This window comes from Pan paniscus, chromosome 17 (assembly GCF_029289425.2).
Source record: "Pan paniscus chromosome 17, NHGRI_mPanPan1-v2.0_pri, whole genome shotgun sequence".
NCBI classification, from domain to species: Eukaryota; Metazoa; Chordata; class Mammalia; order Primates; family Hominidae; genus Pan; species Pan paniscus.
The window spans coordinates 39,275,749-39,293,007 of record NC_073266.2 but is presented as its reverse complement, the minus strand read 5'-3'; the positions used below and the strand labels follow the sequence as shown (position 1 = coordinate 39,293,007).

The 17,259-nt window shown below is 36.1% G+C and overlaps 1 protein-coding gene and 1 pseudogene across 1 annotated transcript in view; one reads left to right on the top strand and one right to left on the bottom strand.

Moving 5' to 3' along the window:
- Positions 1 to 327: 327 nt before the first annotated feature.
- MIB1 (MIB E3 ubiquitin protein ligase 1) overlaps positions 328 to 17,259 on the bottom strand; it is a 137,349-nt gene continuing 120,417 nt past the window's right edge. Inside the window, exons 18-21 of the mRNA XM_034943473.4 lie at positions 16,987 to 17,065; positions 13,299 to 13,412; positions 11,896 to 11,996; positions 328 to 6,010 (exon numbers count right to left, since the gene is read on the bottom strand). Coding sequence (XP_034799364.1) covers positions 5,870 to 6,010; positions 11,896 to 11,996; positions 13,299 to 13,412; positions 16,987 to 17,065 — 435 coding nt within the window. The 3' untranslated portion in view covers positions 328 to 5,869. The remainder of the gene's footprint in view (positions 6,011 to 11,895; positions 11,997 to 13,298; positions 13,413 to 16,986; positions 17,066 to 17,259) is intronic.
- On the top strand, positions 13,715 to 16,980 carry LOC117976749 (large ribosomal subunit protein eL34-like; annotated as a pseudogene).

The window sequence follows — 17,259 nt, the reverse complement described above, 5'->3', positions numbered from 1 at the left end:
TGAATCTTCCAGACTGGTTAAGTTACTTCCTATCAAATTTATCCTATTCAGACTATTTTCATATGTCTTAATCCTGAAAGAATGTGAGGTGTTAAAATATGAAATGCTTCTTTGGCCCTTTAGATACCTTAACTGTAAACAACTGCAATGAGAGTCTTCTAGATGTGGACACTTATGCTGAATTGAAGATGTACATCCTTGTTTCTTAAAGGCATGGTAATTTCCTTTTTAACAATAACAGGTTTTTTAATGTATTGAGATTTGTTTTTAAATGCTTTAAAAATCAAAATTCATGTATACTACTATAAAAGAATAATTCTCAAAAGATCAAAGAAAAGCATTATATGGTATTACACCATAGGTTTTATTAACGATAAATGTTTGCATTACTTTTAAAAGCTTAGCTCTTACTAAGCATTCTCTAACAAAAGCTAATAAGCAAGAAATCATTTGCCATACGGAAACTATATTCACAAACAAGACTTTAATCCAATATTGAAAGCTAAAGAATTAGAAAAAATACAAAACACTGCTATGAGTCAATTGAACTGCTATCATTGAATTTGCTGCATTTAGAATGACATAAACATACTGAACATAACAACAATTTTATGGATTTATTCTATAAGACTAGCATTAAGAATGACATACAATTTGTGATTTCCTTTAAAAATAATTTTTTACAACAGAATCCATTTGAACAAAGGGTCTTTTTTTTTTTCCCTCATTTGAGGGGAAGACAATCGATGTTTCCCAAACAGATCCTCCTTTCATACTAAAATAGCAAACTGTGGCCTCGATCTCCTCTTCCCAGATGCTACTTATAGATGACTTTGCATAATAACTTAATTAGAATTACTTTTCTGGTAACAGTGTCACGGCCATAAATAATCAGTTTTTAAAGAACAAACATCAAGTGCAAATCTAGAAAACTTCCTTTAAAGAATTACCCAAACCCAGCACACATGCAGAATCATTATTAACAAGCTAAGCAATATGACTTTAAAACGTGTATATAATGATACACGTGCACTAAAGACCATCTTTTATAAAGTTTTAATAGTGTTGCCAAGTTAATAATTCTTTCAAGGCACTGGAGAATTACACAGATGGAGTTTCCAAAATATAACTGACAATTGCTTGAACTATTAAAAAGCCCTGAGTCAGAACTTTCAATAACTTCCTGAAATTATAGATTGCAGACAAAATGGCACGTTTATTTTACTTTAAAAATTACAGGACCATTTTGCTTTTTGGAGGAAATAAGCTGGGTTTATGAAACAAATCATGCAGACTATACAGGAAAAGTAAAATATTCAGCATATGACCTTTCTTAGACATTTTGTACATGTCGATCACAACTTGTAGTTACAGATTTAGGCACCAAATTAATGTGACAAGTCACTTCTCCTGTACCTACTGCTTAAATTCTCAATGAAACAAAAATGTCAATTTTAACCTCAGGTTCCCATTTCCTCTTTACTCACAAATAAGAATAAATGCTGGAAAAAGTAATACTCTGACAGAAAAAGAGGTAGAAAATGCCAATGTAGCAATTTACAATTTTAATTCATCGGCTCTACTGTCTAGTTTACGTTTTTATACCAGAGTTTCACATACTACTAACCAGTAAATTGAGGCTCAATCTAAAGGATATTCCCCCTCACTGTAGTAAAGCAATGTACACGAGACAGCATTAAAGTTTCCTCATATTTAATGTTTTAAAGAAGTACAACTATCATTATTAATACTGCTATAGTTATATATATGTTAAATTTCCTAGGCTATATATGACTATCAAGTAATATCAGTAAGCATTCCTATCATAATATTCAAGCAAATGAAGTAACGTTGCCTTTTTGAGGGAAAACATATTTTGAAACTTTTACAAGCAGACATACAGACAGTTGACATTTCCAACAAGGCACACATAATTTATGAAAATCTATTATGTTCCCAATTGTACAAACTCAAAGCTAATCTAATTCTGATATTTAAAATGTGCCTCTCCCCTCTGGCTCAAAATGAAATAACAAACCCTTCCAATGAATAGACATTTAAAACCTACTCAATTTAATTGCTAACAATTCAGAGGAGAGGTGCACTGTCCCTCCCAAAAATTTTAAGAACTTAATGTTTACCATGACCTTAGATCTTGCAAACACAAACAACTAAAGAATTTAGGTGTTTCTTGATTTATATGGAGTCAAAATTCTATTCCACTGAGGAGAAAACAAAAAGGGGAGTTGTTTAATGGGTATGGAGTTTCAGTTTTGCAAGATGAAAAAGTTCTGGAGATCTGTTTCACAACAATGTAAATGTACTTCACATGGCTGAACTGTATTCTTTAGAAACAGTTAATATGGTAAATTTTATGTTATGAGTTTTTCATCACAAAAAATACAAAAAACTATTCAAAAATTCAATTTTTTACACAAATTATTACTATAAAACATGGTAGACATTCTGATAGGATAAGTGCTTTTCCTTTTGGATTAAAAAAAAGCAACCTGTATTAAAGCCTATAATTTGGTGACATCTGTATGATCCTCTTTTTTTCTCTACACTCAAATGCTGACTTTCCTTTCCTATCTGTTGTAACCCCACTGTCCTGATCCTACTCTACCCCATCTCTAATTCTCTTAGTTCATGAATTTAACTAATTCTTAGTCCAAAAAGGGTCCAGAATTCAGAGTGGACAAACAGCAATTGGGCAACACATAGACAGTATGTTTCTACTATGTAAAAATGACCCAGCAAGTTTTGATATTTGAACCAGACACATCTTAAGCAGCATGCATTTCAATATGCTAAAATGCTCTTACAGGCTAACACCATAAAAATATAAATTTTAGAAATGTATTTCCAACATTAATTATCAATTAATTTTATGCTTCCATAGCTAGCTGGTCAATTTGCAATGTTTAAAGTTGCAAATATCTTATGCATAATTTGACCAACTAAACATTTGTCTAATATATTCCTACACTAATACAAAATTATCTTCTCTTGAAAACCTTCTTGCTCCCAACAAAATTAAATATGTATATAGTATAAGCAGTAAGAACGTTAAATTACGTGAACAAATACCATTAGAACAGCACCATCTGGTATGTTGTATGTGTATGTTTTGAGTAACAATGCTAACAATCTTAGAAGAATAAAGGAGAAAATGGTAGGGTGAGGGATACAGAGAGGAAATCCAAACACTACTCAATGACAACTCTTCTGAAACATTAGGAAATGTTATCAGGACCTTTGGATCTCTTCCTTTTAACTACAGATTCCTTAAAATACACAACTGCTGCACAATAAATTCTGAGTGTGCTAAGATGCCATTTTTCCACTGTTGTGTATCTAATCCCTGAAGCCCAATAAATACTTTTTTGAATGAATGTGTGTCAGTTTTTTTCTTTTTTATAAATGTTTCTAAGAAAAGTAAAAGCTCTTTTGAGGCACAAGATAAAGAGGTTTAGCTAATGAGGAGGGTAACGAACCTAATTGGAAAAGTACTGCTAAGGGACATATAATAAGAGGTAGCAGATTCAGAGAGTTGGAGGAAAGTCACTGAAATGATGAAGTTCTTAATCTTATTATCTCTCACAAACCCAAAATAAATTTAAAATAATTTTAAGTGATTGAAAACATGAATAAAGAAGTATTTTCTATTCATGCAACAAATTTCAAGGTGATACAAATACAGAAAATCCACAAGTACTAGCAATAAAATTATAATGACATTATTTCTATAATAAAAATTTATGGCATATTCTTATAAAGGAAATAATTAAACTAGTCTGGAAGATGCTATTACCTTTTAGGGATCTGTTTTAGCACTGCAGCTCAGAAAACAGAAAGGATTTGTTTAAGGAAAGTAGAGCTGGAGACCACACAATTCTCTGATTGGCCAAACTCTGCATGAGTCAGCCAGGTGCTCCCTCCTCACCAGGTGATCTAGTGGGAAGAGATGGGTAGCCCATGGCATGGAAGGAAAGGAAAAACCTGACATGCTGTTTTCATGTCTGCAACATGATAGTCTGTCTGTCTCTTTATGTGAACATCATCAGTCAGATGTTCTACCTTTTTATAACTTCAAAATAGTTTTAAAAACAGCGTCGGCGGCCCCTTATTAGATAACTGAGTGTACATGAATTTTCAAATTTGAAATCTATAAAAATTTTACTGTTCTAAATGATAGCAGTTACTCAGCTAAACACAGACATGGAATTGTTGAGACTACAAAACCAGCCAGCAAAGCTCCCCATTGCTTTCACCAGGACTTGCAAAGGCAGCAAGGATTAAACAGCCAGAAACAGTGTAAGAGGGCTAGAGACTTCATACTTTCAAATTTGGTTGGTGTTCTATAAAAACTGAAGAAAAGCTAGCCAGATTTAAAGGAGGGAAAAAAACTACAAAAGAGGATAACTATTTTTAGGAAAAAGCTTATCAACAGCATATAGTAGACACTATGTAAACAGCTGATATAATCTAGCAGCAATGAATCCCCAAACATTTATGTGTATATTTACTCAGGAGACAATAAGATTACAAAGGAGATCATTCAAAGGAGAAAAAAAAAGATTAAATGCTCTAAAAATTTTGTGTTTTTTTTGTTTGTTTTTAAAGTCTACAGGTAAGCAGACATTTCTATACATGTCCTGGTCACTCTTTCTAAAGTATTTATAATTAGGTTATTGACCATGTCTTGGATATTGTTGGCAGTTTAAATAATACCCTCATCCGTAGGTATACACAGAAAGACTGTTTTCTTTATAGCAAAAAATACTATAAAGAAAGAGATAATGGAAATAAGGCCTATGATGAAGACAGAATCACTAACACTGTCAGAATTAACTGATACAGAGAAGAAAAGATTTTTTCTTGGAAAAGGCATTAATTTTGCAGATCACTGGGGTACTATGTACATCAGCAAAGCTAAATAGAACCTCAGAGGTCCAAATAGGGCAATGTCATTTCATTGGTCAGATCAAGCCCAGATAAGTAATCACAGAAAACCGGAAGTACACTTTTCATAGATTTTTTTTAAAAACACTGGCTGAACAAAATAGTGTATAAATTAATGTAAGAAAGGCAACTGTTAGTGGCCAGTTAATAGATACTCGTTTTTTTTTTTTGACTCTTCAGTTGCCCACTATTATTGCTTATTTTTCCTTTTCTTGTCTATCAGTCACCTTGAAACTGGTAATCTGATTCAAGTTAAACAATGTTCCTTTTGAATCTAGAAAACAAGAGAAATGCAAAGTCATTATTCCCTCATTCTATGCTTCCATTTACTCTAAGAATTCAGAAACAAACATGTGGGTAACTTCCTGTTATCTTAAAAAAAGAATCATCCCTTCGGTATTCCCTTAACTATCTGGAACTTGTACTGTCATTTTATAATTTACCATGTGACATAATTGTTTGACCTGCCTCTTTTATTTGATGCATGACTTTTCAGAGAACCTGTTATCAACTCACTGTGTAAAACCACGATGAAATGAAGGATAACTGATCACAAAGAATTATGTCTTTTGAGATCCAACAAATTTACAAATTATAAGAGAAAAATGCAATTTTTTAAAAAAGGATATCCTTAAAGGACTTTCCTCTTAGAAGCCAAAGGTAAATTATCCTATGAGTTACATGAATTTGATGTTTCAAATTTAAAACAAAAACAAAAAACACAATTTCCAACACCATTTTGTAGGGTTTTTTGTTCTGGTACATTTACAGCCCAATTATATATACTCTAGTAAAGAAACTATGATATTAGAAATTAACTCATCAGAACTTCCAACTAGATCAAAAGCCTATTAAGATCTCATGACTAGATACATTAGCTAACAAAATACACCATGTGTCTTAGTTAATACAAAAGAATCCTTCGTTCAATAGCCTTGCGACAGATAGGACATTCACTCATGCGGTCTCCACAGAGTTGACAGGTTCCGTGACCACAAAGGAAAATCATATTCTTCAGACGATCTAGACACACAGGGCACATTGTCTGTAATGTGAGATAACAAAGTAATAAATTAGACACTTTATATTTGGAAAGTGACAGACTGTTATATATCATTAATTTTCTTTAGTTGTTTTAGTCAAATAATATTTTGGTGGTTTTTAAAAACAATTTTTTAACATTTTTAAATAGTTAAAATGTCATCCCTATAAAATAAAATAGAAACACTGGTTGTACTATCAGGATAGTATAAAAGGTACTACATAAGATTAAAAACTATTAATATATAAAACACAGCCAGACACCCTGGCTCACACCTGTAATCCCAGCTACTCAAGAGGCTGAGGCGCGAGAATCACTTGAACGCGGGCAGCAGAGATTGCAGTAAGCCAAGATCGTGCCGCTGTGATAGAGGCAGGAGGCAGAGAAATTCTAGGCAGACAAGGGTGGGTCCCCAGTGAAACCCAACCTTTGAGCTGAAAAGCCTGAAACCCACAGGCCAAAGTGAGAACTTCTATTCCTGCTTGCCCACTCTCTCCCAATTGGTTCTTTCTTTCTTTTTTTTTGAGATGGAGTCTCACTCTGTCGCCAGGCTGGAGTGCAGTGGCGCAATCTCGGCTCACTGCAACCTCCGCCTCCCGGATTCAAGTGATTCTACTGCCTCAGCCTCCTGAGTAGCTGGGACTACAGGTGCGCACCACCACACCCAGCTAATTTTTTTGTATTTTTAGTAGAGATGGGGTTTCACCATGTTGGTCAGGATGGTCTTGATCTTCTGACCTCGTGATCTGCCCACCTCAGCCTCCCAAAGTGCTGGGATTACAGGCATGAGCCACCACACCCAGCCCAACTGGTTCTTTCTAAATAATGTCTTTTTACCAATCGATTGTTGCCTTTTCCAAAACTACCCACAGCCCACCCTGCCCACTCCTCCCATGTTGTGCCTTTAAAGACTCTAGACCCAGGTAGTAGAGGGGAGAGAGGCAACTTGACTTCAAAGGGATGACTGGACTTCGGAGGAGAGATGGCTTAACTTCAGGGAAGAGATGGCCGGACTTCAGGGGAAGATTACCTACCCGTCCCACCCCCACTCCAGTTCCCCTCTCTGCTGAGAGCCATTTCCATCACTTAATAAAACTCTCTGCCTTCACCATCCTTCAAGTGTCCAGGTGACCTCATTCTTCTTGAACACTGGACAAGAGCTCGGGACACACCGAGTGTGGGTACCCAAAATAAGGCTGTTACACTGGCCCTTTGCCCTCACTGGCGGAGGGCAGCTACCCCACACTATGAGGCAAGGGGCCAACTGAGCTGATAACACACCGCTGTCCATGGACGGCAGAACTAAGAGAGCACTCTAACATGCCCTCAGGGGCTTTGGAGTCGCAGGCACCCCCACCTGGGTGCCGCTGCATGGATCCTGCAATTGCTCGTTCATGTGCTCCCTCCCGCAAACAGTTGAGCACAGTGGCCAAGTAAGCAGCGCACCTCTGTCGCAAGTATGACAAAGGGGTTGAGAAAAATCCTGCATCAACTGCTCTCCAGCCTGGGCGACAGAGCAAGGACTCTGTCTCAAAACAAACAAACAAACAATAAAACCTATATAAACCAAAACGTAATAGGAAATGGATGAAAATAGCTCCATTCAGTCTAACTGAAATTCCCTGAATCTAGGTACTCAGCTGCTCTTGCATAAAAAGAAGGCAATGTATCATGCAATACATAGTGCAGGGTGGAGAGCAGTGCTGAGAAGTAGCTGAGAACACTTGTCAGGCACTATGCTTAGATAGGATACAATCTCAGTCCTGGTATCATTCCCACTTGGAAAATGAGGAAAACGAGGCTCAGCGGGATTGAAAACCTTCCTCAAAGCAAGCCCTAGAGTGAACCAACTCAGGGCCCCAAAGTTCTTGCTCTTAGACACTGTGCTGCACTGTATTACTATCAATGTAGATTCCCCTGAATTAAAACAAATTAGCCTTAGTTACATATTAATAAATGTAAATTTCATGAACTTGAAAGAATGTAAAAGTATGTCAGGTATATGTCTGAAATACTATTTATTCACAAAACACATTTTACATTTATAAAATCATATTTGCCTTAATGTATAATACTTCTTTCTGATTTATAGCTTTCCCAAATAACATGGAAATGAAATAATTAAAAAGAAATGTCTTCATTAAAAAACTAGGCCTAAAACCTATATGACATGTTGTTACCAACTGTTACCAACTTTGAGAATACCAGAGATCATTGTAAAAGGAATTGTAGCCTAAATTGTTAGCCCCACTCCTCCAAAGCAAACTGTCACATTTTTGTCTTAAAGTTTTGAGAAGCAAAGCTATAGAAAATCCCATCTTTTTAGATTTTAAAAAGCCGGCCAGGCGCGGTAGCTCATGCCTGTAATCCCAACACTTTGGGAGGCCGAGGTAAGAGGATCACTTGAGCCCAGGAATTCAAGACCAACCTGGGCAACACAGACATCATCTCTACAAAAAATAATAAATTAGCCAGGTGTGGCAGCACATGCCTGTAGTCCCAGCAACTTGGGAGGCTGAGGTGGGAGAACTGCTTGAACCCAGGAGTTTCAGTATGCAGTGAGCCATGATTGTGCCACTGCACTCAAACCTGGGTGACAGAGTAAGATCCTGTCTCAAAAAAAAAAAGAAAAGCAAAATAGATTGATAATGTTATTAATAATTTCATGTCTATTAAATTTTCAAGAGGTCTTTGTAATATTGAATAACTCTTATTTCCAAAAGTAGACACATCTGTGCAGCCTGTGTTTACTTTGAGATTAGTATATCCTTAATACCAAGTTAAACTAAATTTTATCTGTTAAAGACACATTGCGGTAATAGACTGGAGATTTAAATGAGCAGAGTTATTCGAATGTTTTCTGGTTGTTGTTGTTTTTTTTTTTAATAACCTTGAAGGGAGTCCCTATAAGAAATCCCATCATTCCTCATAAGATGAGTTTTGATAAAACTGTTTAAATACTTCAGTGATAAAATATGGCGATGAGGATTATTTAAGAAAGTATAAACTTGGGTAGAATGCTAAACTTTGGATATAGTAGAGCAGAATTATTCTTTTAGGATCCATATAGGGTTCAATAAATGTCACTATTCATGTTAAGAACAATTTTAATTCATAATTAGAATATAAAATGCTTTTTATAGAAGATGTGTTCAAAACTCAGCTTATTCTGTAGATGTCTTATGGGAAAGGAATCAAGATGCTAGGAGCTTCAAATGTTTAAAAATGTTTTTATTTTATATTAGATGTATTATATTAGATGTATTAGATATATTAAATGTTTTATTTTATATTAGAACTAGCCAAATATGTCCCAAATTACATTAAGAACCATTAAATTCATATTGATCTTCACTTATTCATTCTATAACAAGTATTGCTAGATGCTGGATTTCAAAAGAAAAACTGGCCTAATCAGAGTTTTCATCTCTTCAGATGGGGGTTTAAATGCCTAATAAATTCATACATTCAATTCTTTCCCTCCACCCCCTACAAAGAGATGGTTTCTCACTCTGCCGTCTGGGATGGAGTGTAGTGGCGCTGTCATAGCTCATTTCAGCCTCAAACTCTTGGGGCCCAGTCATCCTCCTGCCTCAGTTCCCCAAGTAGGTAGGACTCCAGGCATGTGTCATAACAGTCTGCTGATTTATTTTAAAAATTTTTGTAGAGACAGGGTCTTGTTACATTGCTCAGGCTGATCTCAAACTCCTGGGCTCGAGCAATTCTCCCAGCTCAGCATGCTGAGCAGCTGGGATTACAGGTACACATCACTCACTGCAACTGACCAATTCTTAATTAGTTATCACAAGGGTCATTAGTTATCCTGGGCCGCTAACTACTGACTATGTTATTTTCTTATAAATTCAGATAGAAAACACAGGAGTGATGATTCTAACAACTGCATGGCAATACTGACGTGATTGGCCAAACTAAAGAACTGCTCAAGCCTGTGAATCAGATTTAGTAACTTGGTCAAATGGTAAGGTATGGCCAGAAAGAAAAAATACTTGCTATCTTACTTAACATAACAAACCTACAAGTTTTTGCTAATTTTTTTATCTTATTGTTGCTTTTATTAAATATTAGGTAGAAATAAAAGAGCATATTTGTTGATATATATAAGACGTAAAGAACAGCCAGGCACAGTGACTCACGCCTGTAATCTCAGCACTCTGGGAGGCCAAGGTGTGTAGATCCCTTGAGGCCAGAAGTTCAAGACCAGCCTGGAAAACACGGCAAATCCCTATCGCTACTAAAAATATAAAAATTCGCTGAGGGTGGTGGTGTGCACCTGTAGTCCCAGCTACTTGGGAAGCTGAGGCATGAGAATCACTTGAATCTGGGAGGCAGAGGTTTCAGTGAGCCAAGACTGTGCCACTGCACTCCAGCCTGGGTGAGAGTGAGACTCTTAAAAAAAAAGAAAAAAAAAAAAAAGACATAAAGAACAACATAACCAACACCCAGTTTAAAGTATGGAACATTACTCTTATTTTTGAAGCCCCTCTATAAATCCTCCCCAATCCTTTCCATGTATCCCCCACTGATGACTACTATTGTGAATTTTGCATTATGTTTCCCCTGCTTTTCTTTATGGTGTATATGTATACAGACACATTTTTCCTTTTTTTTTTTTTTTTTTTTTTTTTTGAGACAGTCTCACTCTGTCGCCCAGGCTGGAGTGCAGTGGCATGATCTTGGTCACTGCAACCTCCACCTCCCGGGTTCAAGTGACTCTCCTGACTCAGCCACCAGAGTAGCTGCGACTACAGGTGCACGCCACCATGCCTGGCTAATTTTTGTATTTTTAGTAGAGACGGGTTTTTGCCATGTTGGCCAGGCTGGTCTTGAACTCCTGACCTCAAGTGATCTGCTCGCCTCAGCCTCCCAAAGTGCTGGGATTACAGGCATGAGCCACCATGCCCGGCCCCTTTCTATTAAAGTATCACATGTATATAGAAATGTTCATGACTCATAAGTGTACAGTTTAATACAAGTTCACAAACTGATCAAATTCATTTATCTGGTACTCAGATCAAGAAACAGAGCATCCAGACTCTAGAAACTTCCCTTCTTCCCTTGTGCCCCTTCCCAGCCATCTCTTACCAAGAAAACCACTATCCTTGACTTTTTTTTTTTTTTTTTGAGATGGGGTCTCACTCTGTCACCCAGGCTGGAGTGCAATGGCGTGACCACAGCTCACCACAGCCTCAATCGTCAGGTTCAAGCGATCCTCCCACCTCAGCCTCCAAGTAGTTGGGAGGTCACCACACCCAGCTAATTTCTTATTTGTAGAGTTGCGGTCTCACTATGTTGTGCAGGCTGGTCTTGAACTCCTGGGCTCAAGAAATCCTCCTACATTGGCCTCCCAAAGTGCTGAGATTGCAGGCATGAACCACTGCGCCTGGACTACCTTCAACTTTTAATACCATCTGTATGGGTTTTTTCCAAGTTTATATTCCAAACAATAACCTGTTCCATTTTATTAGATAATGACAAACTGTCTTCCAAAGTGTTTCTACTAATATATATTCCCACCAGCAGTGTATGAGTTACGGCTGCTACATATTCTGCCTAACATTTGATACTGACAGTCTTTAACATTTTCCTCAATCTAATACTTATGAAAACTTCCTTGTGGTTTTAGTTTTCATTTCCTGATCACTAATGTGGTTAGACCATTTTTTCATATTCATTGGCCATTTGTGTGTTACCTATTTTGGAAAGTACCTGATTAAACCCTCTAATCAGATTATTACTCATTGCAAATATTCAAATAATACAAGTGATACACTAATATAAACCATACTTATTACAGAAACACTAGTAGTTTTACGGGAAAATATTCAGTGCCATTCACAGCATCACTGTTTACATGAAATCATTATTACCTGCTCTTTAATGTCTTGTAACTGTTGCTGCAACTTTTGCACATCTGCATTGACATTGGTATTATCCTTGTCCTTTTGTAATACTGGAATATTCCCACTTGCTATAATATAGATTTAAAAAGATTTTCAGTTATTATTGCTTTGACAGAATGACATTTATAAAATAAAATATTACTGTTTTGTTTATTAAAAACATAAAACTATTATTAAAATCCTCTTCAAAAATTTTTCTCACACTTGGACAACATACAGTAGTGACGTTCTGTTACACTTTTCCATTTATGAACTCCAAAAAGAAACAGTTTGCACATTAATTTCTAATTATATTTATCTCAGCCAGAGCACAATCCAGACACAGACTTCTGGGTTTTCCAAGGCTCTACGTGCTTCCTTTGGCAAGCTCATCAATACATTTTATGCTTGCTTCCTCTGCTCCTGTACCATATGAACCAAGAAAGTAACCAGCAGGGCTTTGGCCAGCTTTGGCAGCAATAATTATTTTAAAGTCTCTCAGATGATTTTTATGAGGACGTACACAAATCTAGCCTCCTTTCTTTATGACTAAACTTCCTTGTTATTACCGATCTGAGATGAGGAACTCAAGAAAGGCCATCATCTGTAGTATGCAAACATGGAGGGAAATCTTTGATTTCACTTTTCCTATTCTCTAGATTCTTGGTCTTTTATTCTAGTTAATCTGTCCCTGAGATTTTTATTATTCTGTTCTATTTGTGATAAAGACAAAAGCCTCAGACAGAAGTTGCTACACACTAATGCTCTTCCTCATCTGCTCATAAAACATGTTCAGAGAACAAAGAAATCAAAGAAACCATTCAGCTAATATCTAACGCAAAGAGAAAAAATACTTTGAAACAACTGTACTATTGAAAATGTTGAGGGTAAATCATTTATTTTTCATTTTTCCACCCTTTCACTGTTACATTTTTGTTTACCTATAGTTACTCTGTCCCAAATAATTACCATTCCATAAAATACTTAAATGAAGTAAATAAACCTGTTGCATAATGGAAGCAGGTTAATACTTTCAGTAAACTGAAAAATAAATTGTAATATGGTGCCCCACCCCTTGACAAAACACACTAAATTTCATCTTAAAAATAGAGCACAAATTTTCTTTATGCAAGAACACAACAATATTCTTTATAGCATACATGCAGGTTTCTCAGAAGACTGATGTTCACAGTTCCATAATCACACAAAAATAGAACTTCAGGTTTCTTATAATATAATAAGAGCACCAGAAAACAATACCTGTTCCACTGTGGATCCAAGTCAGACATCTTAGGTTTTATAAGGCAGTAGTGTATTACGAAAGAGAAGAGGTGTTTATGCAAGTCCCAAAAAAAAGCAAAATATGAAAATGCTTAAGACAATCGACTTACAGATATCATCAGTGGCATCTTCTGAACTTTTCCCTCCACAGCACATAATGAAAGGCACTCTTCGTTCAACTACTGCTCGACACTGCACACACTTTTTCATCAGGTTAGCACAGTCTGGAAAACGGTAACACAGACACTTCTTACAAGAGAGAACATTAATAGGAGTGTTGCCTTTCTCTGCTAATTTTTATGACTTAAATTTCACACTGAAATAAATGTTATACAAGTTATAGCAATATGCAATTCTACCTCCTTAAAATGTTATCAACCTAAGAATGAGTATTCTCCATCGGTAGCCTCCAGAATAGAGAGCCCATCATTATGAAAACAATGACATTTTCCAATACAGCTGAATAAACTGTGAAATTTGTTTTTTAAAGAAATAAGTGACACAATAAATATTTCAAGATTTTAAGACTTGAGAATAAAGGAGAGAGATACTATTGACAAATGTCAACTAATACTAGAATTATAAGCTTGCTTACGTGATAATTTTCTTTATATTTGTTTATTTTTATTTTACTTTAAGCTCTGGGATACATGTGCGGAACGTGCAGGTTTGTTACATAGGTACAAGTGTGCCATGGTGGTTTGCTGCACCTATCAACCTGTCATCTAGGTTTTAGGCCCTGCAGGCATTAGCTATTTGTCCTAATGCTCTCTCTCCCCCTGCCCAACACCCCCCGACATGATAATTTTCTAAAAACATTTTCTTTTGTAAATGGCTTTTCGCTAAAATACAATGAACAATTATTTCCTTCTCTTATCAAATTGATGCAACGTAACAAGGAAATTGCTTAGTGATTACTTTTTTAATATAGCAGTTCAGGAAAAAAATTTAATTTTCATAAAAGACTACCTTTCTAATATTTGATTTGCAAAGGCTATAAACAATATTTCAGAAGAATGCATTCCCATTCCAATAAGAAATATCTAGGCACAACTGTATGTTGTTATGATTGTTAATACTACCTTACATCTAAACTTGTTAATTAATTATAAAATAACACACAGCAATTCAACATATTCTTTCTCATTAACATTCATTATGAAAATATATTCCATATCTTAGCCTACATATCAAGTGTCTTGTTCATTTCAAAAATGGGAAAAATAATGGGAACCATGGCAGAATATCCAGGTTATGGCAAACCACTAGATTTGAACAAAGCACAAAACCACTGATGTGGACAAAGTAGGGCCTACACTCCTGATAGTTTGCTATGCACACTGCTGGATGGAGAACAGTCAGTTACCAAGGCTGACCTCATGCCAAAGCCTAAACATAAATGGGTCTGACACTCGGTTATACAAGTGCACTAGGTAGGAGCTAACATTAAGTAGAAATCTGGTTTGGGATTTGTCTTCAATTTGAAGGCAGATTTTTTTCTTAAACATAAAGGACTAATTGACTAAATATATAATACATAAACACAATTATCTAAAATTAACTGTTTAGTTCAGTTATTGTATTGTTTTTATCTTTGCTTCTATCTTCTCTATTTGTGTTGTTTCTATCTGTATTGTTTCTAATCTTTCTTCAGCACCTCCAAAAGGGATGTAATCTCTCCTTCCTTTGGCTTGCCAAGGCACTTTCACCGCCTAACATGACTGCGATGGGGGTACTGGACGAACTACATTACTGTATACTCCTTGGGAAAGGCATATGTTCCACCTCAGTTTCATCTCCGTCAGCAAATAAATGTTTAAGAGCATGTCTATAAAATCAAGAAAACCATCTACTTCTTAGGATTGTTCTGAAAATAAATGAGGAAATACTCAAAAAGAGATTAAAATGCCTGGTACAGAATTAAGAGCTCAATAAAAGTTGGTGTTGCTCTCGTTATTAAATACATTTTAAAGCAAAGACTGTTTTTCCTCTTCCAGGGATGCTATCTAGAGGCACTCAGCATGATCCAGTGTTTGACGCACCATCATAGGCTTTTCTACAACACAGCATCTAACAAAACTAGGCTGTCCCAAACCCTGGTATTGTTTACCTTTATATCAAGAAGGTAGGGAAAGCACCAATGTCTGCATGTGGCGTGTGCCCAGGCAGACTTCAAGGGATTTATGCTGTGAGACCTCAAGTTCTTGTGACATTGTCTAAAATTTTAAAAAGTGTCAGCACGACCAATGGTGTTTCCATGACTGCTAAATGTATCCACGACAGGACCAAGCATGCTTTCCTTTCAAAGAGCAGAATGTCGTCGTGAAAATGTTGAAGGCACAAGCCCAGAGTCAGAAAGCTAAATTTAAAGCTGAAGCTTTTTTAATTTAAAAAAAAAAAAAAGGAGCAAAGGCCATGTAAAAAATTCTGGAAGCTCCTGGGGGGAAATATTATATTAAGGCTCTAGAATCTGTGTGAACAACTAATAATTATAATCATCTTTCAAGTCTCATGTAGGTATCACTTTGGTGAATGACAGATGTCAGCAAACTACACCTGAGGGCCAAATCTGACCTGTCATCTGCTTTTATGAGACCAGTTTTATTGAACACAGTCAGGCCCATTTATTTACATATTTTCCATGGTTGTTTTTGCACTATAGTGCAGAGTACAGCAGTGGGAAAGAGCTGAGTGGTTACTACAGAAACCATGTGACCTACAAAGCCAAAAATATTTACTATTTCACCCTTTACAAAAAATGTCTGCCAACCACTGGCCTATGAAAACTTAAGTGACCTGAGTCCTTTTTACTTAAGACAGAGAATTCTCTATGTGCCCTTTTGATAGTATTGGGTAATAGCCATTATACCACTCTTTGGTAAACAGAAACAGTCACTTTAGGCAAAATGTTACAGAAGAAAACGTTCACCCTTTCTTTAGTTGACCAGCTGCCTACTGGAATTTTTTTTTTTTTTTTTTTTTTTTTTTTTTTTTTTTTTAGACTGAGTCTCAGTCTGTTGCCTAGGCGGAGGACACGAGAATCACTTGAATTGGGAAGGCAGAGGTTGCAGTGAGCCGAGATTGTGCCACTGCACTCCAGCCTAGGTGACAGAGCGAGACTGTGCCAAAAATAAAAAATAAAATAAAATAAAATCTTTCATTGACAAAATGAAGAAAAGCAAAGGGAAGAGAATATTTAACAGTGTATGAACTTGAAAAGAACAAGGGCAATATAAAAAGCAAAGGACTTCAAGAGAATATGTTTAAAAGAAACTTAAAAACATTTTTTAAATTTTAATACTGCCCTCACAAAGAAAAAGATTTCTAAAAGCTCTCTTGACATAAAAGCTTACAGAAGGCCAGAAATTACAGCCCCAGAAATGGTTGCTGTTGGTTCTTCTCCAGTGAGGAAAGTACACAGGAGAGGCAATATTAAGGTGAAGCCAAATGAAGACGTGCTAATTTCATATGTGAACAAAGGCGAGACTAAATGTTTCAACATTCATTTTTCAAAATAAATTTATATTATGTGTGGAAAGAGACCCTTTTGTGCTAATACAACTGAAATCAAAATCCAAGGTGGCAGAACACAGCATATTCAGTCTTCCCTAATGCTCAGACGCATGGAGGGAAACAGCTGACGTTCTAGTACAGAGAAAGAAATAGAAGGTACTCGAGGCCCATCAACTTTTTTATGAGTTATCCAAAATCAAAAGCAAAAAAACCCTCAAAAACATAATTTTTGTTTCACTTTCTATTTTTATAATAATATTGAGGAACTCTGCATAGGCTACTTACTCTCACAAGCACACATGTGGCCGCAGGGTTGAAAAAGAACAGCTGCTTTCTTGTCAGAGCATACCACACATTCTTCAATCTATAGAAAAAGAGGTTACAGCACAGTGACCATTTACAGATAAATCTAGTAACTCTTAACAAGTTCAATTATATCCAAATGTATTTCCTCTGTAAGAAAACACCTAGGCACAGAGAAATTTAACACACACTTTCCCCCCATCCTCTACTTTCCTGGTTATTCATTTTTACATCTTTATATACCCTAGCTTAACA